Source organism: Mauremys mutica, chromosome 2 (genome assembly GCF_020497125.1).
Source record: "Mauremys mutica isolate MM-2020 ecotype Southern chromosome 2, ASM2049712v1, whole genome shotgun sequence".
Lineage (NCBI taxonomy): Eukaryota > Metazoa > Chordata > Testudines > Geoemydidae > Mauremys > Mauremys mutica.
The window spans coordinates 225,788,223-225,816,031 of NC_059073.1; the positions used below are offsets into that span (position 1 = coordinate 225,788,223).

Genomic DNA, 27,809 nt, shown 5'->3' on the forward strand with positions numbered 1-27,809 from the left:
CATACTCACAGATGCTTTTTATGCATTCTCTGGTTTTGTTTTTATTATGAAAATAAATCTTTGATTTTTCCAGTGCTCAGGTCTTGTCTTTTATAGATTTTTCTAAGTACTTACTCTATTACTATATTAAGATGAGACCATCAGTCCATTGTGAAACCTGAAGTGTTTCCTTTTATTTGCTGCTGACGTCCTATTCCGCACAATATTAGTAATCTCTTTCTATGCCAAAGCCAAACAGTGACAGTTGCAATAATGAATATTTTCTGCAGTCATTGGTATGAAAATAACACAGCGCTGCAAGCCAGCGTCACCAGAAACAATTCTTTCACGTTTGCACTTTGAATGAATTTCAAGCTTGATTTTAGGTTATATATTATTGAAATAGCTCTTAAAGAGTTGTCATAATACATTGTTAATAGGTGCTGATTTGGTCTTCAAGCAATTGTCAATTAAAATGACTGATTGCTGGTGTTTAAAATCCTTTATACGTTTAAGGCAGCTCCCTGTATTGAGGGCACCAATTTGCATGCAGAGAGCAGAAACTTAATCTATTCAAAGATCTGAATATTGGTTAACTTGGAAGAATGGTGGGAAGGGGATTTTAGTTTCCTCTTTTTAAACCGACTTGACAAATTTTAGTATGTTTGTACCTTAATCTTTACAGACAATTCTAAAGTCTACATGAGTAACGTTGTCTTTATAGCTTTAGTCTTTGCATGACTTTTGACTGTGAACTAAAGTGTACTTTGAGTAGCTTTCCCTTTTATTGGTTTTCACATTATTAAGAAAACTGTATAAATTGAAAGTATGTGGTGATAAAAGGGCAACTTATTGAAAGGTGTCTAAGTAAGATATATGGAGTGCACATTAGTGTTTGCTATCTGTCACATAACATGCTGGTGGCACTTGGCTTATTTAGTGAAATGTATGTATAGGTGTGCATAGGTTCTTGCTTTGAAGAATATATATTAAAATGAACTCAAATAGAATAAGAGTTGACAGTATTTCCTTTTTCACGGCAAGCTAATTATATGGTGAAATACAGATCAAAAAACATATAGGAGGTCAGATATTCAGGCAGAGTTAAAACTAGATATTTCACTAGAAGGGTGGTGAAGCACTGGAATGGGTTACCTGGGGAGGTGGTGGAATCTCCTTCCTTAGAGGTTTTTAAGGCCTGGCTTGACAAAGCCCTGGCTGGGATGATTTAGTAGGGGTTAGTCCTGCTTTGAGCAGGGGGTTGGACTAGATACCCTCTTGAGGTCTCTTCCAACCCTAATCTTCTATGATTCTATGATAAGCTTTTTATCATCCATTCCCTCAAGCATTTCCTGTGCACAGAATATGCCTTAAGAAATGTTGTTCTATGTAAGTTTTGTTTTTTCTCCTACTATATGATGTATCTGATTTTTAAACCAATAAAAAGCATTGCCTAGTATTACTGTCTCATAGTTTTGGAATGAAGAAACTAAAGTTTTAAAGTAGTGGGAAGCATTGATGAGAATAGTTTTTAATTAGAATAATTTTGCTGCAGTAGTATTCAATAGAAGGAAAGACAACATCAACACTTGAAGGATGAACAGGCTGGTAAATATTCATCACCTATATCTCTCACAGATACCGCCAAAATACAGCACATATATATAAGTTCTAAGCACTCCTAAGAGTCAGGATGTAATACCATTCTCAAAAGAACTGCATCCTGTAACATGTCTTACCCAGCGAAGTCACCCACGTGAGTATCATTATTCAGTAGTGAAATTAAAAAAAATAATGGCAGCTCTCATATCAGCCAAGTGTTAAGGCATGTAGCATAATACATTGTCCCGGTCATGGTCTAAGCAGAACATTTTTTCCCTAGATGATATTGGGTCTAGGCATCAACTTAATATTCTTAAGGAGAAGTAAAATCCTGTGTCGTAGGATATGACACCAGCACTAATATTTTTAAGCAAGTTACCAAGGCTATTTCAAAAGAAAACAATGTATTTTAGATACCCATGAATTTCCCAAGAAAAATACAAACAAGGTCTTTTTTGGATCTGTCCATAAAATTGTGCTCTTCTAGGTGCTCTTTTCCCATCCCAGAAAAGCAGTACCATAATATGTCACAGGTGTGTCGAGTATCCACTTTACAAACCCAAGAAGTTTTTATATTGATTTTCTGGAAATAATAAAGACAGAGCATATGTAGAGGAAATATATATATACACCCCGTACATTGAGATCTCTGAGGCCAGTAGCACCTGTTTTACCTATGCAATAAGTTGCACCAAAAAAAGGTTATGAATGGGGAGAATTGTGACTTGAGAAGTTGCATGCTTCATTTTCTCCTCCCTTTCTTCACTCACATCCTTTTTCTTTTGAACAGCTCATTTCTGAGTTTTCCCATTTAATATAAGAGGACAGTCACCGCTCCACTTCTCTCCCTGCTTGTTATCCTTTGGAATTGATGTGCACATTGCAGTGTCCTTGGTTAAAATATGAGTCTGCAGGACAGGGGAATGAGCAGACACACACATATTTTTCCAAAAAAATATCATAGTTACATTCAGAGCTATAATATTAAGGTTAATATTTTAAACACTTTAGAGTCAGAAAATGCAAAATGTAAGGGCCTAATCCTTGCAACTGTGAAAACGGAGTATTGCTCACTGCCAGGCATAGTCTGATTTATGTCAGTGTAACTACGCTCACTTAAAAAAGAAAACAAAAAGCCTCCACGGGATAGTAAGGCTTTGCAGGATCTGTCTAAATTTATATTAAGCTTAACATGTCACAATGCACACATAAAACCCAATTTTGCTTCCTGAGATATTTGTTCAGCTCCCATTTAATTAGAGCTGTGATTGTGTCACTGAGTACAACATTGCACCCATTGTATATTAAAGTTCACAAGTAACAGGATATAAGCAATGTAAGTAAGATAAGGTGGCAACTAGAACCTTAACATTTGCATTTCTTGTTATTTCAGCTTTTAAAAATGTAACCTTACTGTTACATGTATTGAGGATTGTTTAGTTAATTTCTCTATGTAAGAAGGAAGGAAATGGGATTGAGAGCCTGATCTCAAGACTTTTGAAGTGAATGGGAATCTTTCTGTTGATTTCATTGACATTCATGTATATGTGTACTGCCATAGTTGCATGATCAGCATTAAAATAGCAACTACTTCTACAGTATGTAGGTAAATATGTAGGGATAAACATAGTGAAATATATATTTACCCTGTTCCATAATTCCTTAAAGAGAGTAACATAGTAAAAAATTGCAAAACACTTTTCTTAAAAAAAAAAAAAAAAAGTGCAATCCATTTTGATTTTTTTAACTTGATCTGAAGACTAGACCTCAGTGAAGACTAACTACCTGAAAAGCTTCAACTTTTATAGTTGAGCTACTTTTTTCAGTTAACTTGAATGTGTGTAAAAACCTCCAAAACAAAACTAGTACACACCACCACTACGACAACAAACATTTACAGCAGAAAAAAGGTAACTTTTATCACCCTTTAATAGCACAAAAATGGGCAAATAGATTTTATTCAAACATTCCAAAAATATTCATCTTTACATTTGAAAACAGAGACTATGATGGAGGTCTCAGTGTAACCCTGTAAAAGCACCCTGTATCCATATAAAAGCAGAGATACTATGCTATGAGTAAGACTATTTTAGATTTATTTCTGGCCTGACTGAAACCAGAGCCTGCTTCTGAAATTTTTACAGCCTATCGACTAGACCTAAGACGTTCAAATAACCTTTGAATACCCAGTTGGAATATGGTATACGTAACCAAAACTTCACACCTTTCGGAGCTTACCCATAATTAAACTAAAGGTATGCAAAAGAGCCAAACAACTTGTGTCATTGTTTACAAATATGGGAGCAGCTCATGAAATGGAATTACACGTAATATGCACTATGATATAATATACTAATGTGAGATTTCTAAAAATAGCTACAGCTCTCGACCCAAGGTTTAAGAATCTGAAGTGCTGCCCAAAATCTGAGAAGGACAAGGTGTGGAGCATGCTTTTAGAAGTCTTAAAAGAGCAGCACTCTGATGCGGAAACTACAGAACCCAAACCACCAAAAAAGAAAATCAACTTTCTGTGGGTGGCATCTGTCTCAGATGATGAAAATCAACATGCGTCAGTCCGCATTGCTTTGGATCATTATCAAGCAAAACCCAGCAGCAGCATGGACGTATGTCCTCTGGAATGGTGGTTGACGCATGAAGGGACATATGAATCTTTAGTGCATCTGGCACGTAAATATTTTGCAATGCCACTACAACAGTGCCATGTGAATGCCTGTTCTCACTTTCAGGTGCCATTGTAGACAAGAAGCAGGCAGCATTATTTCTTGCAAATTGTAACCAACCTTGTTTCTCTGAGTGATTGGCTGGCCAAGAAGTAGGACTGAGTGGACTTGTAGGCTCTAAAGTTTTACATTGTTTTATTTTTAATGCAGTTTTTTTGTACATAATTCTATATTTGTAAGTTCAACTTTCATGATAAAGAGATTGCACTGCAGGACTTGTATTAGATGAACTGAAAAATCCTTTTTTTTTGTTTTTTACAGTGCAAATATTTGTAATAAAAAATAAAGTGAGCAGTGTACACTTCGTGTTCTGGGTTGTAATTGAAATTAATATATTTGAAAATGTAGTAAACATCCAAAAATATTTAAAATAAATAGTATTCTATTGTTGTTTAACAGCCCGATTAATTTGTGGTACTTAGCATTTTAAAGTCTTGCTTCTAATATGAAGTACAATTTGAAAACATTAAGCCACGTTAACACAATGAATTAAAGAAGTAGAAGAAGGTAAGAAGAAAGGAGAAAGCTTTAAGACAAGAGGAGGCTATTTACTCTCTCCACTCCCTGTGCCTTCTCTGGAACTGGAAGAGTGACTGCTGTCATTATACTGTATGATTATATCGCCTGCCTCTAAGGGCAAATTTTTGTTTCAACTCTAGTGTTGTTAAATTTGATTGTCTCCCTGCATGGATAGGTGACTTACACTTTAATCATGCTGAAACTATAAGAATAAAAATCCAAAAAGGAGAAAGGAGAGAAGATTAATAAATTCATAGAGATTACAGATGAAAAGGACCATCTAGTCCACTACATTGCTAATGCAGGAGTGTCCCCTACAATACATCTTTGTTCAGTCTAGTTTTAAAAATCCCAAGAGATAATGCCTGTACTCTGTCCCTTGCAACACTAACCCCCTGGCTCAATGTCCTTAGTGAGGACATTTTCTTGATGTGCAGTCTGTTTCATTCCATGACACATATTAATACATCCTCCAGGGGTGAAAGTAACATAAAAGTCTTACCAGTACGGGGGCCCACTCTGGGCCCCCAGAAGGGGCACGGCTTTGGGTGGAAAGAGTGGGGCTGGTGGTCAGCCTCCCCCAGCCAGCCCTTCTGCACTGGCCAGCTCGTGCCACCCAGGGCTCCGGTGGTGATTTAAAGGGCCTGGGGCTCTTGTCGCTGCTGCAGTAGTTGCGGCGGTGGCCGGGAGCCCCAGGCCCTTTTAAATCGCTGGGCCCTGGGGCAGCTGCTCCTTCCCCCCCCCACCAGCAGCCCTCGGAGGGGCAAAAGGGGCAGAAACATTAGCTCTTTAATGTCGGCTGTGTACGGGCCCATACCGGCGGCCACTTCTTACCAATATGCCATACTGACCCACTTTCACCTCTGACATCCTCAACCATTTCCTCCCTTGTGTTTGTGTTTCTGTACTCATACAGAGTACAAATACTCATTGACCATTATCATTCAATTAGTTTTTGTGTTGCCAAGGTTTTTTTTTACATGTTTTCTCATAAATCAGTCTCTTTACTCCCATAATCATATATATGTTTTGCTCTTCTTTAAATTCACTATAATTTGTTGATGCATTTCAGATGTGTGAGGGACCCTAAACTAAACACAGTATTTTAAGCACAGTTGCACCATGGACATATCTGGCCAGCTTCAGGACGTCCTTACTCATGCTGGGTAGTACCTTTATTCCAGGAGTAGTCTCAATGAAGTCAAAAGGGCTTCTAATGGAGGAAGGTGCTACCCAAAATGAGTAAATATGGCTAAATCTGACTATTGGGCTCCAATTCAGCAACCACACCTCTTCAGGAAAGCACTTAGGCACAAACTTAATTTTAAGCACACATTTGAGTTCTACTGACGTTAAGCACATGCTGATGTGTTTTTCTGATTCAAGGCCATGGAGAGGAACTAGCCTCTCCCTGTTCCATGATCTGTTATGCAATCTACAAATGACATTGCCTTGTTTTGCCACCATATTTTACTTCAATGTCATTTCTTATTTGTGGTCCAGCTTGATCCCTAGGTCTTACATATTATAATAACAAGTTTGTTACCAAAGTTATACAGTATTTCATGGCTAGGATGTAATTGGAGGGCTTTTTTCATATCTACAGTGGGATGTAATCGGGTTATATTTTAAAACCATAAAATCACAGTCACAAAGTAACTATTTCAGAATGTAAAGAAAAAATCCCACCTTTTACAGTATTTTAACCCTGCAAATGGACTAAAGTAAACTGTGTTCTGATTGGCTGGGCTATCTCTAATGTCACAATTCTACCATCTCATTTGCTATAATAATTTGTAAATCAACATCTAGGTGTTTTAAACATTATCTGCCACCTTTTACTCCTGTAATTGTTTCAATAACACTCAGAATCTTATTGTAAAAAATAAATATATAGGAGGTTGTATGGACACTTTGTATATGATTTTAATAAATAAATGTTTCTTGTGATAGTCTTCAAAAATATACAAGTAAAGGAAAAATATAAATCCACCCATCTCTGCATTCTGATGCCATCACAAAATACTATAACTGAGTTTTATTTCATTATTATAATGATGTCTACAGAATATATGTTGATTGTATCTTTAATTTTAGTTTATTGTATTTGTAATTTAGGGAAAGGAGTCTCTAGGTGAGGGTAGGTGCTTCTTTATATGGGAAATTTCTAAATAATTAAAAATATATGTGTCACGTTGTATATGATAGTTATACACACATTTTTCTAAACAAATTGAGTGTGTTTCTACAGCTCTATGAAAAATATAAAGCCCTGTAAGTAATGACTGTTATTAATCTATTATCTTTGGCTAAGATCAAGAGTAATATCAATTTAAGGTTTTGTCTTTATCTGACTCATTTCAGAACCACACATTTTTAAAAATAGTACAGAATATTAAAAGATTAAAAAAATCAGATAATATATAGCAGTTATGGCACTTTATCAAACTCAAAGGACTGTGTACAAATATTAACTGCCTAATTTACTAATAAATGATATGACCTCTTTTAAGGGATTATCCTGCATTTGTAAAGGAATGGTGTCAATATGCCTTTTCAGTTTAAGAAATTTGTATGTCATAAGTGTTTGTATTATACAGGGGGACAGTAGGTGTGGTGTTTCAATATAGCACTGTATTTTGCAAATGTATTCTAGTAATAAGAAAAAGGTCAAATTCAGTTGATTATCAGTGGTCAAAGTTTTGCCGAAATATTACGCGTCTCTTTGTAGCTGCAATATTAACATGCCAATGAAAAAGGTCAGTACATTTATTTTGTTTCCATCTCCTTCTTATTGTTGACTGCAGACCTTACCACTGGGACACCAGCAATATCAACAACAACAGTGGAAATTCGGAAAAGCAGTGTTATGACAACTGAGATCACCTCTAAAGTGGAAAAAATCCCCACAACAGCCACTAGCAGCAACACATGCCCTTCCGTGGAGACCGAGGAAGAAAAGGCAAAAAGACTGCTTTACTGTTCACTATGCAAGGTTGCTGTCAACTCCACCTCGCAGCTGGAGGCGCACAACAGTGGTGAGATGTAGCAATTTCTTTTCTGTCTCAAGAGCTCTGCAATTATCTTCCTCTGAATAGATTAGATCTCTTGCAGCAGGGGACAAAGAGGTGGCAGAAAACTGGCAATTACATGGAATTCATTAACTATTAAAGAATAAAAATGACAAGCAAAGAGTCTTTCATAAGAGGAAAAAAGGAAGTCTAGTGCCTGAAAGTTACCAGTTTTCTTAAATTTCACTTTTTGTTGCTTCCAAACATTATGGTGCTAAGTAACAGCTTATACTCTGTCACTCTGACTGCCAGAAGCTGGAACTGGATGACAGGGCATGGATCACTTGATAATTGCCCTGTTCTGTTCATTCCCTCTGGGGCACCTGGCATTGCCACTGTCAGAAGACAGGATACTGGGATAGCTGGACCATTGGTCTGATCTAATATGACTGCTCTTACCTTTGGTGCTCAGAATTTGCATACTTTCATTTATGTCAAATAGCAAAGAGCAGGGCCGGCTTTAGGCCAATTCCCATGAATCAGGCCCCGTGCCTAAGAGGGCCATGCAGCGTCCAGAAGAGGGGCCCCACAAGGTAAGGCCCCGGAAGACAACTGCTGCTGAGGAAGGACCCTCCGCAAAGTGCCACTGGAAACAGCAGCAACCGATTGAGCTGCCGCCGAATTGCTGCCACTATCTTCGGCAGCAGCTCAATTGCTGCCGCTGTCTTCGGCAGCATTTCGGCAGCAGCTCAATCTGTTGCTGCTGTTTCCGGCGGCACTTCGCGGAGGGTCCTTCCTCAGCAGCAGTTGTCTTCCAGGGCCTTACCTTTCGAATCAGGCCCCACATGTCCTAAAGCCGGCCCTGGCAAAGAGAATAGTTTGGTATAAAATATAACAAATTATTCTGAAATAGAGGGCATCAGCCAGTCAAAATGCAGAGATCAGAGATCAAGTTTCTTGCTGAACAATAATTTTTGGTAACCATACAGAATAAAAAAAATAATCCCTGCACTAATTGGCTGATGATAGCTGCTGCTTGGCAACTAGTGACTGTCTTTTCCCTAGATGTAACACTTTCTTGCCACTGGTGTTAGTAGTGTTGGAGAGCCCTGGTGTAGACAGGCCATCATCTGTTGCCAGCATGTTAAACGCCATTTTGATTCGACTTGTTGTGAGCAGGGTTAAGAATTCTGGTGTCAGCAGCCAGCATCTTGTCTATAATAGAACTCCCAACATTGCTAGCACCAGTGGGACATTTTGAAAACATTCCCTAATGTAGACAAGGCTGGAAAAACAAGACCTTAGGAGACAGCCAAGAACAGAAAGAATAGACTTGAAGAAGAGAGAGAAAGCTGAACTTAAAGCCTGAAACATAACATAGTGGTAGAGATTACTCAGTGTTGACCTATGAGTTTATCTAACATCTCATGGGTGATCTTAAGCTTGCTATAAGTAGAATGACATTGTAGGGGTATAGTATTGACAGGTGTGTATTTCATACTAATTTGGAAGACACAGGTGGGCAAGTAGGTAAACATAAGTAATGGGGTTATTAGGCTAAAGGCCTTATTGTATTAGCATGAGACTCTGGGGGATTAGTTAGGATAAAGACTGGGTTTTAGCTGAAACATTATAGGCCTAAAATGATGAAAGGTCTTAAATTGAAATCCAAAAGAGATAACCTTGGCATGGTGCAATGTTCATTTAAACTGAGAAGAACATGCTAATTTATTGTTTCTGATGGTGAAAAGAAGTTTGAGTAGTTTTAAATATTATGGGCCAGATCTTTAACTAGTTTAATTTGATATGGCTCCATTGAAGTCAATGCAGTCATATCAATTCAACATCAGATCAAGATCCAGCCTTGTGTGTTTATCGCAATAGAAAGTCAAATTTTTTTCAAATTAGGTTACTATTCTGCTAAAGTATATGTGTGCGTGTATTAATTTTGAATAAAGATTGTAACACCATTATTCACATTGAATAGTGGCTTAAACCGTGAGTGGCCACATTAAAATCAATTATGTATGGTATTATTTAACATGAGTAAAGATATAACAATCAGACCTTTTATTATTGATTTTCGTCTATTTTTTTTGGTTAGTAACAAATGTGAGCAATGTCCATATTTCTCTTATGTTTTGGTTTCTGTCGCAGGCCCTTAAGATCCTTAGATTGCCGCCTGGAGCTGGTGCTCTGTCTGAGTTATTTATTTTTTTGGAAGCTCCAGGATTTGGGAACTGATTATTTAATTGCAGATTCAAGTTTCTGGTACTTAAAAAGTACTGTTTATCATCCTCATCACAAATCACTTGCAACAACATCTTTAATAGCTAAATCTCTCTTCCTTTTCAACTACAGTTCATGTCTTATTAGCAGCAGGTGTTAATGAAAGAAGTCACACCTATTTAACTTCACCTCAGGACATCCTGAGCATGCCATTACTTACTGGTGGTGGCTGCTTGTTCCTGTTTTGTTGCCTAGATAGGTGCATTTAATAATTAAATTCCAGGTAATTATATATTAAATGTGAAATATTGTTACTCTATTATCCTACTGATATAGGCAATGTGGACATGTTTCAAAGATAACACATTGGACAAAACAGAGATTTTATAGATAGATAGATAGATAGATAGATTAGATAATATGTATATAAAAGTTGAAATAATAAAATGCAGTTAACTTGCCCAAAATATCTCTTTCCTATTTGAAATCTCTCCAGGGACTAAGCACAAAACTATGTTGGAAGCTCGGAATGGAAGTGGAACTATTAAAGCCTTTCCCCGGGCAGGCGTCAAAGGCAAGGGACCTGTTAATAAAGGAAACACAGGCCTACAAAACAAAACATTTCACTGTGAAATTTGCGATGTGCACGTAAACTCTGAGACACAACTTAAACAGGTACTTAAACAGCTTGGACAACACTGAATCCTTGACTCTGCCTTGTTTTCATAAGGGTGAAGTACCTGCGCATTTAGCATGTGTCAGTGTGATGAGAATTCACATCTAAATGGAGCTTGCTGCTTTTGCCCTTTGTAATTGGGCTTGTGCTCTGTGTGTTTGTTTTCGGTATGATTTTCCATCAGATAAAGTACAGTTCCTCAAAAATTACTGATTATATATATATTTTAAAACTATTATAGAATCTTTCTCTAAACTACAATGTTACAAGTGTCCTTAGACTACAATTATTGTCATGGCTTAATAAACCCTGTCATTTTGTGTGCTGTGTGATATTTGTATTCATGAGGATGTAGGTGTGTGTGGAGAGAGCCTTTTTATAGAATGTTGAAAAACCTCCTTAGCAGTGTGGGTTGTTTTTATCAGTGTTCCTCTGCAGCCAATAAGCCTCACCTCTAAATTGCAACTACACTAAGTTAGAGTCAATCATTCTCTCTCAGATGAACAAAGCCATTGTTCTGGAAAACACTTAGTTACTTTATGTGCCTTTTGGAATTGAAAACTTGTTAAGAAAAGTATGGAGATAAATACTCTGATGGACTACATTTGTACCGGTCTTATGCTTTCAGGGGAAAAAAAGGTTCCTTTCCTTGTTTATCTTACTTGCTATAACTCTTTTCAGAAAAAAAAACCAATTATAGAAAAAAACATTCTTAGCATCTAATGCACCATAAAATCTGTACAGGAAATTACAGTACATTCTAATAGTTTTTAAATATAAGCTCTGCATTGATATGATTTTATTTTTAATTGACTGCCACTCAGCATTCTGTGTGGCAGTCTTTCAGGTGAAATTTTGAAAGCTCCTGTCTGTCCTACATGGACTTTAAAAGTCTTATGGCACTTTGTTTTTCAGTAGGGGATGCTCCTGGGTTCTCCCATCTCTGCTGTGCAGCAGTTGGCTGCATTTCACAGATGCTTTAAGGTGGGATTTTTCTAAAAGGCCTAACTTTGCTCCCATGAAGTCAGCAGTGCTAAAACTCCCATTTGACTTCAATCGGAGCAGAGTAAGACCATGGCTGAGCATTTTGGAAAATGTCGCCCAAATACATTAAGCACTAAAAACTCCTTCAAGTTGAAATGCATCTAAATGGTTATTAATTATTGCTTTATTTTATTTTAATTAGTCAAATTAATACTGTTGTGGAGAGCAATAGTTTTCAGGACTGGAGTATGCCTGTCGAAAGGCAGGAGTTGAAGTGAACTATTAATAATGTGATACTGATTGAAAGAAGGTAATTTTTGTAATATCCCTTTTTTAACAGCACATAAGTAGTAGAAGGCACAAAGATCGAGCTGCTGGGAAACCCCCTAAACCTAAATATAGTCCTTACAACAAACTCCAAAAGGGAGCACATCCGCTTGGGGTAAGCAAATGATTTTCTCTTCCATGATGTCCTACTGAGAAGGATTTTCAGAAAACATCACTGGGAAAAATGTGCAAAAGTTGAATGACAGAGTGGGTTCCAGCATGTGCGCATGCTGCGGAATATAGCACAGAATCTAGGTTTGATCACATTCCTAAATCTGTTGCTTACATCCCTTGGGGCAGCTCAAATGCATCCTAGAAGTGAGGAATGTCAGTTCTCAGAAGCAGATGGAGCTGGGAAGTAGGAAGTGATAGCTCACTGTACAACTGAAGACAACTGAAATCTTTCTATTAACTTCAATGGGCATTGGACTAAGCCCCATAAGCACCCTTTTGGGAGTGGTACTGTAGATGATCTCAGAACAGGGTTCCATTATAAAGGTCATTAGAAAGAAAGACAATCAAAGATAGTTCCCCAGAATGATATGGGCTGTAAAGATCCTATCTGCACCTTCCACAGTGAATGCCCAAGAGGTTAATGCTCAGATTGCTGGACAGGATCCACCATAAAACACACAACATTTTTATTATTTTTTTTTGTATTTATTAAAATTACCTAGATAAAATTAAACATAGTCAAAAATCTATCGTTTTATCTTGTGCAATTTCAAGCCTGGTCTGGTCACATTCCCTCCCACGGGAGAAACTATTTCAGGCCCAGATCTTGTTAACTTCAAAGACTTGGGCCAAAGGAAAAGTAATGTATATTTGCATTTAATAAAACCCTCCTAGTGTCTTGCATTAGTAATAAATACTCTAGTTCCCTGAGATAGTGGAGTGTAACATAGCATCCATCTATCAGATGATCTGCCTGGGAATTCTTCATATAGCATTGCTAATGCAATACAATTTTTCACTGAGATTCATTATTCTAGTATTTGATGCAGGCTTTAAACAAATTTCTGGTGCTGTACGTACCAGCCACTTGTTCGTGAGCTGCAGTGTACAAGGATCAGGGCTCTGTTGTGCTAGGTGCTGTACAGATGAGTAACAAAGAACACAATCCCACCCTAAGAGCTCACAATCTACATGCCAGACAGGAGCCAATAGCTGGATGTAAGAGGCAAATGAACTGGGGTGGGAGGATGAGGTATTAGTTAACAAGCACAGGTTAGCAGAAAAGCTTAAGTGCTATAACTTACTCGGGATAAGGTTAAAAGAGGGTTTTTTTGAGAGGTGGTGGGCTGTTTTGGTTTTGTTTTCTTTCTGCAAAATAACCTGGACAATGCTGTTATTTGGAATTCATATGGGATAGACAAAAAAGCCAAAAATACACTGATCTTCCTTTGATTATAAATGTTTTTGGTAAGTTCTAAAGCTGATTAACTTTCTTTTCTCAACATTTTAGTTTTTTTGAGTCATTTAGTTGCTCTTCCTCAGTTTACACACCTATAAAATGGGACCAATAATACTTAGCTATGTCACAGGGATGTCCTGCATGTTAATTTGTATTTGTAGAGTACTTTGAAAATGTATAGTGCTATATACTGTATGCACTAAGCATTACTGTTGTTTAATCTCTCTTGGAAATAGAACCATGAGCACGTCAACAAATGAATTGAAAGCCTATATAGTTTCAATAGAATACTAGCTCTTAAACTTTTCAAAGAATCAGAGCACCATGCTGCACCTTCTACATCAACAGTATCCTAAGGGGATTTTTTTCCTCTTTTCCCAGTGGCAGAAATACACCAGAGTCACTAACAGCTTTGCTACATTCATGGGATCGTAGAATTTAGAAATGGGGAAAGACCTATTACAGTTCTGTAACTCATCTTGTTCAACATTCTACCAATGTATTATTGTTCCCTAATGTATATTTGTCTAATGCTTGCCCAGTGTAGTTTTAAATGTCTCATACAAAGGGGCTTCACCTCTTCCCTTGAGATATTATTACACAGTTTAATAGGTCTCACTGTTAGGAAGTTCCAGACTACATTGGGACTCACTCTGTCCCTCTCCAAACTGATGGGTCCTGCACATCAGAAGCTAACATGACAAAAATTCCAAGTTGTTGTGATTCATTTTCTCGCTTTTCAAATCCATTTTATTATATAATAAAAAAGCTCCCATATCAACATGATTTTTCTGAATAATTTAGTCTAAATAAATTTTTTTTAAAAACCCTATTTAAATATAAATAGAAAATGAGCAAAAATAAAATAATAGAAAGGGAAGTAGAGAGCTTGCACCATGACCTGCTAAAGGGTGTGACATTGGTTGTTTCAATGACCATAAAGAAGACCTGGTAGATTTTCATAGACACAAGGGGGGAGTTAAGTGTCCAACACCCAAAACATCTCAATGGGGTTAGGTGCCTAACTTCCCTTTGTGCCTTTGAAAATTTCCCCCCAAAATTCTTCAGCAAACTTGAAGTCAGCAGGTAGGGCAGCAGATCCAAGACCTGTGAGCTGCTAGCTGGTAGATAAAAACTGAACTTTTGGATGGTGGATAATGTTGATGGACTGCACAGGTGAAATTCACTGTTGATTTATGGGACAATCCTCCTGAGTCCAAGGGGCCAAGCTGGGGCAGTGTGGTGTTATTTGAACACACACACACAGAGTCTATTGTCTGGGGTGAAATTGGTCCTATCCAATAAGTGAGAAATGTCCATATTTATTCCGTGATGTACAACTTACTGAGAGAGAGAGTTGCAGCCCAGGGACACAAGGCCTGATCCAAAGTCGACTGAAGTCAACAGGAGTCTTCCACTGGCTTTGGAGCTGGCTGATAGTCTCATCTCGGGTTGTAGTCTCTCATATTGGGATAGTTTATGCACATATCAAACGTCAGTGCTAATACACTAAAATGAGATCTACCCCAAAGTGTATTTTTAATTATATTCAGATATAGTTAAGCATTTTGTACACATTGTGTGTGTTTGAAAGCTGTAAATGGAGAGTTTCATGGTGCTGATGGTTTAAAAGCTGGTTAAAGAAAAAGCTGCAGTGCTTAGCTACAGTATTACATCACAGCTCACTGAATAGTGATCGCATAATGATGTACATCAAAAATGAATGTTCAAAACCAAGTTTTTAAGATACCTGTCACTTTTCATTGTCTCCATAACTGTGAACAGCATCTCACTGAGAAATGCTATTTTACTGATTCCTCCCAGCAGGCGATCCAGTCAGATGATGTAGAATAGGGAAAAGGGAATGCATCTCCCATTTGAATGCATGACAAATCAGGAGACGTTCATAGATGTTGTTAGGTAAAATCTTTTTATGGTTTTCAGGGGCAGATGTTAATAAACAGTGGTTCACTGAGTACCTTTTTTTTTTAATGGAACTTACTTAGCAACAATAAAGTACCTGCTTTGTAATACATTCAAATGGGATGTGTTTTCACTAAGTTCTAGTCTGCAACATCACACTAACCAGATGGCTGCTTCCTCACTGATTGGCAGTTCTTTTTTATTCAATTTTTCCAGGGCAACTGCAACTCCCCTTAAATTTTGTGCAAATTGAGGTTGCTCAGCCCGTCAGGATTCACTAAAATGTTGATTTGAAAGTACGTATCAAATTATAGGTTTCCACATTAAGATGTGAAACAAAAAACACAATAATATTGGGTTTCAGTAGCCTCTACCAAAACAACATGGACATACTCCTTCCTAATTGGAGTGTGTGATATAGCAGCTCTTGTTACACAGATGCAGCTCACTTTTAGTGCCAGAAACTAAAACCACTCCTCTCTGTCTATATTTTTCATGTATAATCTAAGAAGAGTAACCTGTCACATGGCTAATATGAACAAATTCTGCTTTCTCTGTTTCTTTCTTTCTTTTCCTCACAGGTAAAATTAGTATTTTCAAAGGAACCTTCAAAGCCAATGGCTCCACGAATCTTACCAAACCCACTAGCAGCTGCAGCAGCAGCTGCTGCTGTGGCTGTGAATTCCCCTTTCAGTCTTCGAACAGCCCCAGCAGCTACCCTATTCCAGACTACAGCACTTCCTCCAGCACTCTTACGACCAGCTCCTGGGCCTATACGGACCACCCATACTCCTGTGCTGTTTGCTCCTTACTGAACTGCAAACAGGAATCAATTGTACTGCAATAATTTTTCAAAACAAAAACAAACAAAAAGAAGCAAATCAAGAACATGGAACTATGCAGTGTTTATTTATAGTTTAAAGTATATATGAAGAGCCAGGACTTTTGATAGAGAATTGATCAAATTCTAAAAGAGGGAAGGGGCAGTATTTTCTCCAGATGACAGCATCCCTCTTGAATATTGACAGTTTTCGAAGTGATCTCCAGCATTGACTCACAGTGATATACAGAACTTGTGAAGCCTTTTTGACTGTGCTTTTTGGCACATATTTCCCCTGAAATGTCTTTCCTGCTTTATGAAACAACTTACAAATTTGTCTAAAGGGCATTAACTGGTTCCAATGTACATAAAATACTTTATTCTGTAGATTAAAAGAAGAAGAAGAAAAAAGAAACACTGTGAATAGTAGTACCCTTACTGATCCTCCTGCCAAATGAGCAGTTACTGGGTATTTTTCTGAACAAAAGTAGCTACAATAGATGTCTTGTACAACAATAGTATTGTGTCTCTATCTATGCCACTAGGTTTATAACTGAGTTGCAAAAGGTAAAATGAACAAATTATCTCACTTTGTTAAATAGGCAAAATGACAATGATAATGTGGTGTTCCTAGTTAGAAAACTTTCCTTTCCTCACCTAATAGAAAAAGTTAAAGTACAGAGACATACAGTAGATCTATGGTTAAGACAAAAATAAGAGATAAAAAACATTTAGTGCAAAAATTCCATATGCTGTACATTAAATAGGCACATTTCTATCTAAATGAAAAATATGTGTACAGTGTATGTATCCAAAAGAGCTAATACTTACAGGATGGAACTAACATGAAAGGCATAAAGGTGGAGAGCAAAAATATTCTGTTTTCATGAGTCACAGAGAAGTATAACTTCATTAGTGGTAGAACAAAGTGATGTCAAGAGTGGGTTATTCATGGTCATACCTAGCAAATGAAAACCAACTGTGAAAAACTGGCCCCTTTGATGAGAACAGGAGATTTGCCACTGACTTCAGAGGAGCCAAGATTTCACCCCAAGACTAGGACATATTCTTTTTATATCATACCAGTGGGACTGTCTGTATTAAGTAGAGGTCAAAACTTGTTTGTTATAGGTATAGTAATAGAAATAAATATGTTCTATGATTTTATTTCCTACTGATGTGATATAAAATATATATATATATATACACACATATATAATCTAAGCAGCAACACACAATATACATATTATGAAATAATTGCACATCATGGGTCTGAAGCAAATACCACCTTTAGGATCCTAATGGACCCTACATTCTGTAGCTGATCTTTGCTTTCTTTGCAAGGTTTTAAAGCCTTATATATTCACTATGAGGCTTAAAGGGGCTGATAGTGTCCCTATAAAATAGGATTCATCAGGGGTATATATAGATATATTGTATATATGTTAGAGTAAGAAAAATAACTTATAAACAGAAAATCTACTATATAAAGTAATTATATAACCATTCAGTTTCATATGTGGATCATTAAATACTAACAGACAGCAGAGAAGAAAATTCGGCATGTCTTGAATCTCTGATATGTGCTGCCTGCTTTTCCCCAAAGGGATCTGAAAAATATCTATTAAGATTATGGAGCGGACTGCTGAGTCTGATGCAGCCACTCTGATGTGTAGCTCAGTGAAAAGCCTACAGTACTTTTAAGAAAAACAAAAAAATTGAAACCATAATTTAAGTTCAGGTGTGTGTGTTCGGGGGGGGATGGTTTAAAAGATTTTATAACAATGCTTTTAATATAAAATAATGGCCATGTGGTCGCGACCTAAAAGTGCTTGGGGTTAACATAAGCAGATTAGGAGATGTACAAGATGGGAATATGCAGCACCCTGGACTTTCAGGTTATTAGTGGGCCTTCCATACACATTTTTACAGCTTATCTGCATATAATTTTTTTTTACAAAAATAAATAAAAGAGAGAAAGAAAAGGTGTTCCCTGGATGGCTGTGTCCGAAGAATTCCAAAGAGATGTGTTTATTTCTCTGTAAGGATTAATTAAAATAAGCTCTGTATTAATCATGTCTATTATTTGGTCCAGTTTATCTGCAAAAGTTTGTGCCTTGAAATCAAGTTGGTTGATAGTAATCACCTTAATCAGATATAGGACACAAACTAGATACTGTGGTGATTTCAGGACTACTTACTTACATGAATTTCTTTGGCCCAAGATATTCATAAATAGGAGAGAAGGATTAAGCTCCTAACATCATATTCAGGCACCTAAATAGATGGGATGATTTTAAAAAGTGCTCGGCACCCAGCGGCACCCAACAAGGTTACAAATGGGCCCATCTCTAAAGCATGGGGCCTGACACTCAGAGTATTTGCAAGTCAGTCCTCTCATTTAGGTGTATAAATATAGTTTTAGGAGCCTAACTTTGATCTCTTCTTTTTAAAATCTTGGCTTGGGTCTTTAGAATATTCAGCCTATGTTCTGTATGCAGTAGCTGTGATGTCATCAACATGTGTGCCTATCCCTTATTGAAGATGACAGTGGTTTTCAATCTATGCTCAATGACACCATTTGTCAGCAGAATCTTTCCTACTGGTCCACAATTTGAAACATTTGAGAATCAAAGGGAGGACTAGAGTGTTGGGACAGAAGATGAAATAATATGTGGAATAGAAAAGTAGGAGAACCACTAACCTATTTTATAGTCTTGTGCATGGCCTACTGGTAGAGGGGGCACATACTGTACATTCTGCCACGCTATCACAATGCCATTAAAATCAACAGACCCATCTTTGTGAACATGTTGTGGCCTGTGGCATGTATGGAGGCACAGTACTAAGGGGAGCATTAATAAAAGTTTTGCTAGAAATAAACAGTGTCATTCCAACTATTTCCACCTGCAACTTCACTTTCTGTTTCTTGGACCTTTTTTTGTCACAGTGCTCTATGGAACAATTTTTGGCCACACAAGTCTCTCTTAAATATCAGCTGTACACAACAATCTCAAACCTTTTTATGTCTCTTACTCACTACCTAATAAAGGATAAAGCCTGAATGTTAGAATGTATAGTGGATTTTCTGTGCCTTGCTGTCCCTCTACCTGTTGAGCAGCACCTGTTTGTCAGGAATAGATCAGCATCCATTGGGATCAAATCTCCTGTGCTAAACAGCTGTTTGCTTAATATTTTAATAAATATTTTAATAAAACTACTAGCAGAGCAATCTGCTTGGTGAATGGTGAGGCCAATCCATGTGCATGACTGCAGCATTTGGCATTGGAACTGTCATACTTAAGCCACATTACACACACTTGTGTCAGTATGCCCATGGCAGCAAGAATAGTAAAAGAAGAAATGTCTTTTCTTATTTCATTTTAACGAAATATAAATAACACTACAGGACTAGACAGAAGCCTAAAGCCCATGGAAATGCGTCTCTTCACCCAAGATATGAGTAAGTCATTGGGCTGACAGAATGAAGTCATGGTTGCTGGGGAAAGGGCTGTGTATGTATTCAGACAAGCTGATACGTTCAGTGATGTTTTCTTAGATTCCATACTAAGTTTTAAAAAATGATTGTTCTGGTCTGACCAGAAGTCATGGTGTTATATTTATGGGAAGGGTTTTGTTTTATTTTTTACAAACTATCTTTTCTGATAAACCCTATAATTTTCCAGGCATTTGTGCCTTCAGACATTTGGTCTGAAGATTCATCATTGTTCTGAAAAGAGAGGTTAGTTACTTTCCTGAGAGCTAGTATAGACTTTAGGCTCTGCTAGGTCAATAAGCAAATGGTGTATTTACAGAAGCATCACATGAACTGGAAAAGATGAACAATGACACGGATGTGGCAAGGAGTATTTATTTTTTAAGTATACATCATAATTATTTCAAAACAGTTGATATACATTCTACACCTAGAATAATTAAGTCTGTCATTTTAGAAGGGGAAAACCACAAAACAGGCTGCACACTTGTAAAGACATACAGTCTTTTCAGGTGCTAAAGGCACAGAGCCAATGCACAGAAGCCATGTGTGCAATTTTTATTGTCTCTTACTCATTCATATATTGACCTCCAGTATAAAAGGTCATTCTCTACCTTGATGGTTTTGCCTGTCTGTTGCCTTAAATGGCCAATGGGATTGCAGAACCTTGGCATGCCATTCCATCAGAGATGATGCCACCTTTTAATATCTTTTTTTTCCTCTGCCTTCTGTTCCCCAAACAGTAGACCTCTTTTTGAGTTTCCTTTGTAAATTTCTACCTCGAAAGAATTGGGGTAAAATTTTCAAAAGCACTTAAGTGACTTCAGAGCCTGTCTCATTTTCAAAAGTGACTTAGACACATAGGACCAGATTTTTAAAGATATTGCCTTTCAATGAGACTTAAGCTCTTAAGTGTCTAAGTCGCTTTTCAGACTGTGACTAAGTCACTTAGGTGCTTTTGAAACTGTTACCCCATGGTACCTAAGTATTTGCACCTTGTGTCCCAGGCCGTATTTGCTCATCAGCAAGTCCCATTACTTTGTTGACAGTGAATCATGGAAATTTCTGATTTAAGTTTTGGCCCACAGTTGAGGGGAACATTCCATGATAAATTAATTGCTATCTCAACCAGATCTTTAAGAATCTAACTGAGTAGAACAACTCTGAAAAGGACACACCAAACCTCCACTCTAAGAGGTTATTCCTGTACTGGACCTTGCTGTATTTAACCTTCTTCATTCTGTAAACCGAGGAGAAAGATGGTTATCATGCATACAGAGCCAGAGGGTCAGCTGCCGGGGAAATGAAACAAGGCCTAGTAGGCTTTACAGTCCCAGATCCAAAACTCTGGAATGTCTAAAGCCTGTAAAGTTTCAGCCTGAACGCCTGTTCCTTTTGACGCCAATGGCAAAACTTCCTTTGACTTCAATGGCAATAAGATTTCACCCTCAATGGCCGGAGCCTAATAGGCTGATATTAACCTCTTCACAATCATGCACCCTTCCAAGTGTCAGTCAACTCTGAGGCGAGTTCAGATGACAAAAATGGATAAATAAACTTGGCTGAGTTTCAAGCCTGCATTAATGTCTGGCTAACATTTGCAACCAACTTTGCATTGGACTGCTACTCAGTGGCCAGGAAATGTAAGGAAACCAGGAAAAGAATTTGACCCCCCTGTGGGCCTTTTTCTTTCTTATGTTTCAGTGAAGTGCATGAGGCATTAACAGCAAGGAAAATTCTGAAGCTACTGGATGACATATAGGACCAGTGATGTTACATGAGCTTAGGTTTTTAAAAATAATTAATGTGATGGTGAAGGAAACCTATGGGAGCGTGGTTGGCTCACATTTGTCAGTGATCTTGTGTGGGCATGACTGGAATCTAATATTTGTACTATGCACAACTGGAACTGAACATTTGCCTGTATAATTAAAAACAAATCTGGATACCATAACATATAGGGTACACGAGACAGATCCACACTTGGTGTAAACCAGTATAGCTCCATTTAAATCAGTGGAGGTACGCCAGCTTACACCAGATGAGGAACTGGCCATATGGGTTGTATTTCATACATAGTTTTGTCCCTGTAAAGGATCTCCAGGATTTATAGTTTATATTTTGCTTTAATAGTCTTTGAAATTTCCACTATATTTCAACTGTCCCTTTCAAGCTTTCATTAGCAGTGCTTCGGTATTCATACATTCTTTTCACATGAGACTTTGAGTGCAATGTGGAGTTGTAAATGTAGATTGAAGAAGCTGGCATTCAAAAACCTAGCTGATGAGCCATTGGATCAGAGTCAATAAATCACAGGATGAAGTTCAGGCAGCATTGAAATAATAATAATATATTTTCTATAGAGGGAATATGTACATTACAGTAGAGTAACTGCCATAGTTAAGATTTCACAGTGCTTTCCATTCTAACGCCCGTTTCAACTGCTCACAACTTTCTGAAACATTCATCTTTTGGGCTTTAATATCTTCCAGGCTTCATCTCTGATTAAATATGAATTTTATTTTGTATGTGTACTAAACATGGGTCTACATTTTTAAGACCAAGGAAAATGGAAAGGGAATGAAAACCATTTACTATACATTAATTCTCACATTTTTTAACAATCCTAGCACCATGTCAGCTGGGGACAGAGCGTTGACAGTGGCCATGGAGAAGTGCCTTTGGGTTAAAACTAGTTTTGACTTGGTTTGCCAGAGGCTACACTGCAGATGCTTCCCCTGGGAGCAACCAAATGAGAAGGGGCAGGGAGCAGGCAGAGCCATGGTTCTGATCCCCCCCATTGTGCGGTCCAGTGGAGCTGGCTAGCCACATAAGAGGAGTATGCAGAATCCCATAAAAGGGTGTAACAAATTACTGTTCCATCTTTTCCCCAGATAACAGGGTATCCCAAGAAGGATCTGGAGATACTACTAGTCCTCCCTCAGGAGGATGTTGGTAGGCAAGCTTGGAAAGTTTGTAGGAGAGCAATTTGCCTCCTCTGACGTTTCTGAGGTCCAGAGAGACAAGCTAGGAGTGGCCGCTTTCTTCCTTCACTGGTTGAGTAATAAGGCAGATATTTTGATGGAGAATGTTTTCACACTCCAAAGACAATACTTCATTGGTTTAAAGTTGATATACCATTTCATAATTGATATATCTTTTCACAACCACTAAGGCTACCTAAGAAGTTGGGGAGAAGGTTAATTGAAATCTTACATCTTGGAGCATCCATCTGATGGAAAAATAAAATTCAAAGAAGAGTCATTTTTAAACACTTATAACTTCCCCACTAATCAGTATGTTCATTTGAAAAGTCTCAGAAAATGCATTGTGTATGGAAAGAGCAAGTGCCAGAAGTTTGGGACGGATGCACTATATAAGTTGTAATCCTTTCTGGAAGTGCTAATCTCAATTTAACCATCATGATAGAGCCGGTATGGCTGCTACATCATAAAAGTATCTAGGTTTCATTTACTCTGCTTCTAAAATTCAATTTACTATAAAATCCTCACAAACTCTATAGTTAATAACCTGAAAAGATCAGTCTTCCCTGAAACCCCTGCTGGCTGGAAGACCACAATGGAGAAAACCCTCTTGGATGAGCTAGTATCTGCATATGCTTCTCCCTTGCATATTTGTCTTGATGATCTGTTCTAACCAAGTTTATGGCTCAGCTTCTATGTTGGATGGTGGTGGGCACCCAGGAGCCAGTTATAGTTCCCTAATTCTCTACCCAGTTCTGCACCAGCTCCTGCCTCATCATTGTTTAGAGCAGACTGAGGCTCCCCGAGCAACTGTATTCCTACTGGTGATTGAACTACAACTAAGATTCCTCCCCATCTCCTTCCATCCTCAATACAGCCCTTATTGCAAGGGCTGGGATGCCAAATGCTGTGTGTGTGAGGAGGCTCTGCACCACCCAAGCACTCCCCCATGCTAGGTGAACCATTAGCAGAGGAGTTACTGATATTCTCATCCCCTTTGCAAAGCAAAGCAAAGAGGCGGAGAAAAGAATGTGGCTTGCACGTTTTACTGACATCCACAGCGTTTATCTGAACATCAACATTCCAGAAAATTAGCGGGATGTTGGTGATGGAAACAACTACCATAGAAACACTTTATCTGTGTTTTCGTAAGAATTCACAGCACCCTGTAGTTTGCTGTATCACTCAGACATGCATGATTCAGGGCCTATTCTGGAGATCTTGAACACTCTCAGTTCCTAATTATTTTAATGGGAGATGAGGATGCTCAGGACATTGCAGGGCTAGGCCCTTCAGGCAGCAGATCTCTGTTTCCAAGGAGCTTCAAAGCTTTGCTCATCACGAAAGCCCTCCATTCCTGTTCCATTTAAAGTCAATGGGAATTTTGCTATTGGCTTCAATAAATGTAGGATCAAGCCCTTTTTTTCCAACTGCATTGCTAATAATCTTTCAAAACGCACTTAACACTTTCCTCACAGCAATGTTTTGGCAAGCTAATATTTCCACAATGCCATCCACAAGATATCATAGAGCTGTCTCTCATGAGTATACCCTGCACCTACTGTGTATTGTATGTGAGGAAACAACCTGGTGAGTCGTTCACTATCTATAACCAGTAATTAACATCTGCCGAAGTCTGTATTATGTGCCCACGTATATGTTCATACTCTCACATACTGAACACAGTTAAAGTGTTTCTACAGTAGATGTTTCCACAGTAGATGTTTCCACCACCAGACTGATATTTCACCAGCCCTGGTCTAAACTGCAAGCCAATGTATAAACCATAGATAGGCCTGAACCAAAATCTAAGCTTTTAACATCATTAAAAAACCTTTGGGGACAGTAAAACAGTTAAGATACAGATGCAAATCTCACAATTTCCACCATTAAATAAACTTTTTTGTTACTTGAATGTGCCCTAGCCAAATATTCCAGGGACTTCCCCCTCGCCCCCAAATTCATAGTGATCTATCCAAAAAAACCCTTTAATGTTACCAGTTTATTATAAATATTTCCATACTTCTGTATGTGTTCTTCTCTCTCCACATCTTTCACTTGATACAGAGCAAAGATACGTTGAAGAATTTCAGAGCTGTCATGGGACAATGGATAAGGTTCGGTGCCTCCTTATATCATAATGCAATTTAAAATGATTCACTGAGTGCTAACTGCATGCCTCTCCAAAAGATTATTCAATTACTTTTTGTGATGAGCTGAAAGCTTGGGGAAGTGTGTAAGAAATGTGGGAGTGTATATTTCCATTTCAGAGGAACGGGTCTTTTTAATACCAACTGGTATCTATGTCGGTTATCACATTAATTCTATTCAGAGTGGTAGCTGTGTTAGTCTGTGTCAGCAAAAAGAATGAGAAGTACTTGTGGCACCTTAGAGACTAACAAATTTATTTGAGCAGAAGGTTTTGTGGGCTAAACCCCACTTCATCGGATGCATGCAGTGGAAAATACAGTAGGAAGATATATATACACAGAGAACATGAAAAAAATGGGTGTTGCCATATTAACTATAACGAGAGTAATCAATTAAGGTTGGCTATTATCAGCAGGAAAGAAAAAACGTTTGTAGTGATAATCAGGATGGCCCATTTCAAACAGTTGACAAGAAGGTGTGAGTAACAGTAGGGGAAAAATTAGCACGGGGAAATAGTTTTACTTTCTGTAATGACCCATCCACTCCCAGTCTTTATTCAAGCCTAATTTAATGGTGTCCAGTTTGCAAATTAAATCCAGTTCTGCAGTTTCTTGTTGGAGTCTGTTTTTGAAGATTTTTGTTGGAGAATTGCAACTTTTAGGTCTGTAATTGAGTGACCAGGAGGTTGACGTGTTCTCCGACTGTTTTTTGAATGTTATAATTCTTGATGTCTGATTTGTATCCATTTATTCTTTTGCGTAGAGGCTGTCCGGTTTGGCCAATGTACATGGCAGAGGGGCATTGCTGGCACATGATGGCATATATAACATTGGTAAATGTGCAGATGAACAAGCCTCTAGTGGTGTGGCTGATGTGATTAGGTCCTATGATGGTGTCCCTTGAATAGATATGTGGACAGAGATGGCAATGGGCTTTGTTGCAAGGATAGGTTCCTGGGCTAGAGCTTTTGTTGTGTGGTTGCTGGTGAGTATTTGCTTCAGGTTGGGGGGCTGTCTGTAAGCGAGGCCTGGCCTGTCTCCCAAGGTCTGTGAGCATGAGGGATCATCCTTCAGGATAGGTTATAAATCCTTGATGATGTGCTGGAGAGGTTTTAGTTGGGGGCCGAAGGTGACGGCTAGTGGCGTTCCGTTACTTTCTTTGTTGGGCCTGTCCTGGAGTAGGTGACTTCTGGGTACCCTTCTGTCAATCTGTTTCTTCCCTTCAGCAGGTGGGTATTGTAGTTTTAAGAACGCTTGATAGAGATCTTGTAGGTGTTTGTCTCTGTCTGAGGGATTGGAGCAAATGTGGTTGTATCTTAGAGCTTGGCTGTAGACCATGCTAGTACAGTACTAATAATCTATGGTCACATAAACACCACCCTATACTGGAAACCTACTGACCGCTATACTTACCTACATGCCTCCAACTTTCATCCAGACCACACCACTCGATCCATTGTCTACAGCCAAGCTCTAAGATACAACTGCATTTGCTCCAGTCCCCAAAAGAATCGTATGGCTATTGATTTAGATTCCCCAGATTGATTATATCCCTCATGTAAATGAAATATTTGAAGGCTGTCAGAGTAGTTTACGTAAATGATTATTTTCACTGTTTGTTCAGAAACTAAAGAAGTTTTGACTTAAAAAATAAATAAAATTGGGCCAAATGTTCCTGTGCTTGAAATCAACAGGCCAGGGGTCGGCAACCTTTCAGCAGTGGGGTGCCGAGTCTTCATTTAGTCACTCTCATTTAAGGTTTCACGTATTTGTAAAATGTTTAACATTTTTTAACATTTTTAGGTCTCTTTCTATAAGTCTATAATCTATAACTAAACTATTGTTGTAGGTACAGTAAATAAGGTTTTTAAAATGTTTAAGAAGATTCATTTAAAACTAAATTAAAATGCAGAGCCCCCCAAACCAGTGGCCAGGACCCGGGCAGTGTGAGTGCCACTGAAAATCAGCTCGTGTGCCGCCTTCGGCACCCATGCCACAGGTTGCCTACCCCTGCAATAGGAGTTTGGTCTAAAAGCCTGATCCTGCAAGATGCTGAATGTGGAGGAGAGATTCTGAGCACTTTGCAGAACTTCTCCTGCAAGCCAGATTTTCAACATGTAGGTGCCTAACTCTCATTGTTTTCAATACTAGGCACTTTTGAAAATCCCACCAGGTGTCTGTCTGCATCTTTAGGTGCATAAATACCTTTGAAAATCTGTCCCTCAATGAGTCACAGGTTCAGACTTTTTAGGAAGGACTGGGTAAATGTTTTGGCCCCTGGCAGGTCCACCAAGAGCAGGTTCGGGCCCTGGTGAAAAAAAAATTTTGGGCCCCCCAGCAAGGGCAGATCAGCTAAACAGGGCCAACAAAGCCAGGGAAGCCGGTCCCTGGGCCCCCTTCCGGACCACTGGGCCCTGGTAATTTGTACTGGCTTTCCCCCCCATCTTGTCGGCCCTGCCCCCGGCACTGGTTTTCAGGTTCCCATGTAATTCCACTAATCTTTTACTGTTGCTAGGAAAAGATTTGGGTCAAAGCTCAACAGTATTTTTTCTATGTTACTGCTTGATTTGGAATAGCATCTTTCAGGCTTCCAAAACACTTTGCAGAATTAAAAGCTTTCTGTGACTACAATATAAAAACATGATTCAAAATGTTTTGGCTAAAAAAGGAAGCCTTCTGCTTTCTGTACAGCTGAGGCCAAACAATTTCAACTCTTGGCTTTTTAATTACTGTCAAAACCAGAGTATACTGCATTTCTCAGCAAATAAATATTGCCACATTAGTATATGCACAGTTGTTCTGTTTGTCATATCTGTAATTTGGGCACTCTGAATATGTGAGCAATTAGACCTGAGAACGTCATACTGAAGCACATGCCATGGATGACTGGGAAGCTAAGTGTCCTAGATTTGCAGAAATATTTGATGTGACTTGGTTTCATGAACAGTTAAACA

General features: G+C 38.3%; 1 protein-coding gene across 9 annotated transcripts in view; it reads left to right on the forward strand.

Annotated features, from left to right (window-relative positions):
• The window catches only part of ZNF385D (zinc finger protein 385D), a 922,283-nt gene extending 903,001 nt beyond the window's left edge, over positions 1 to 19,282 (forward strand). For all 9 annotated transcript variants that reach the window (XM_045007121.1, XM_045007122.1, XM_045007124.1 and 6 more), the window contains 4 exons: positions 7,649 to 7,879; positions 10,578 to 10,756; positions 12,082 to 12,183; positions 15,987 to 19,282. In XM_045007121.1, coding sequence (XP_044863056.1) covers positions 7,649 to 7,879; positions 10,578 to 10,756; positions 12,082 to 12,183; positions 15,987 to 16,220 — 746 coding nt within the window. In that variant the 3' untranslated portion in view covers positions 16,221 to 19,282. The remainder of the gene's footprint in view (positions 1 to 7,648; positions 7,880 to 10,577; positions 10,757 to 12,081; positions 12,184 to 15,986) is intronic.
• Positions 19,283 to 27,809: the final 8,527 nt, after the last annotated feature.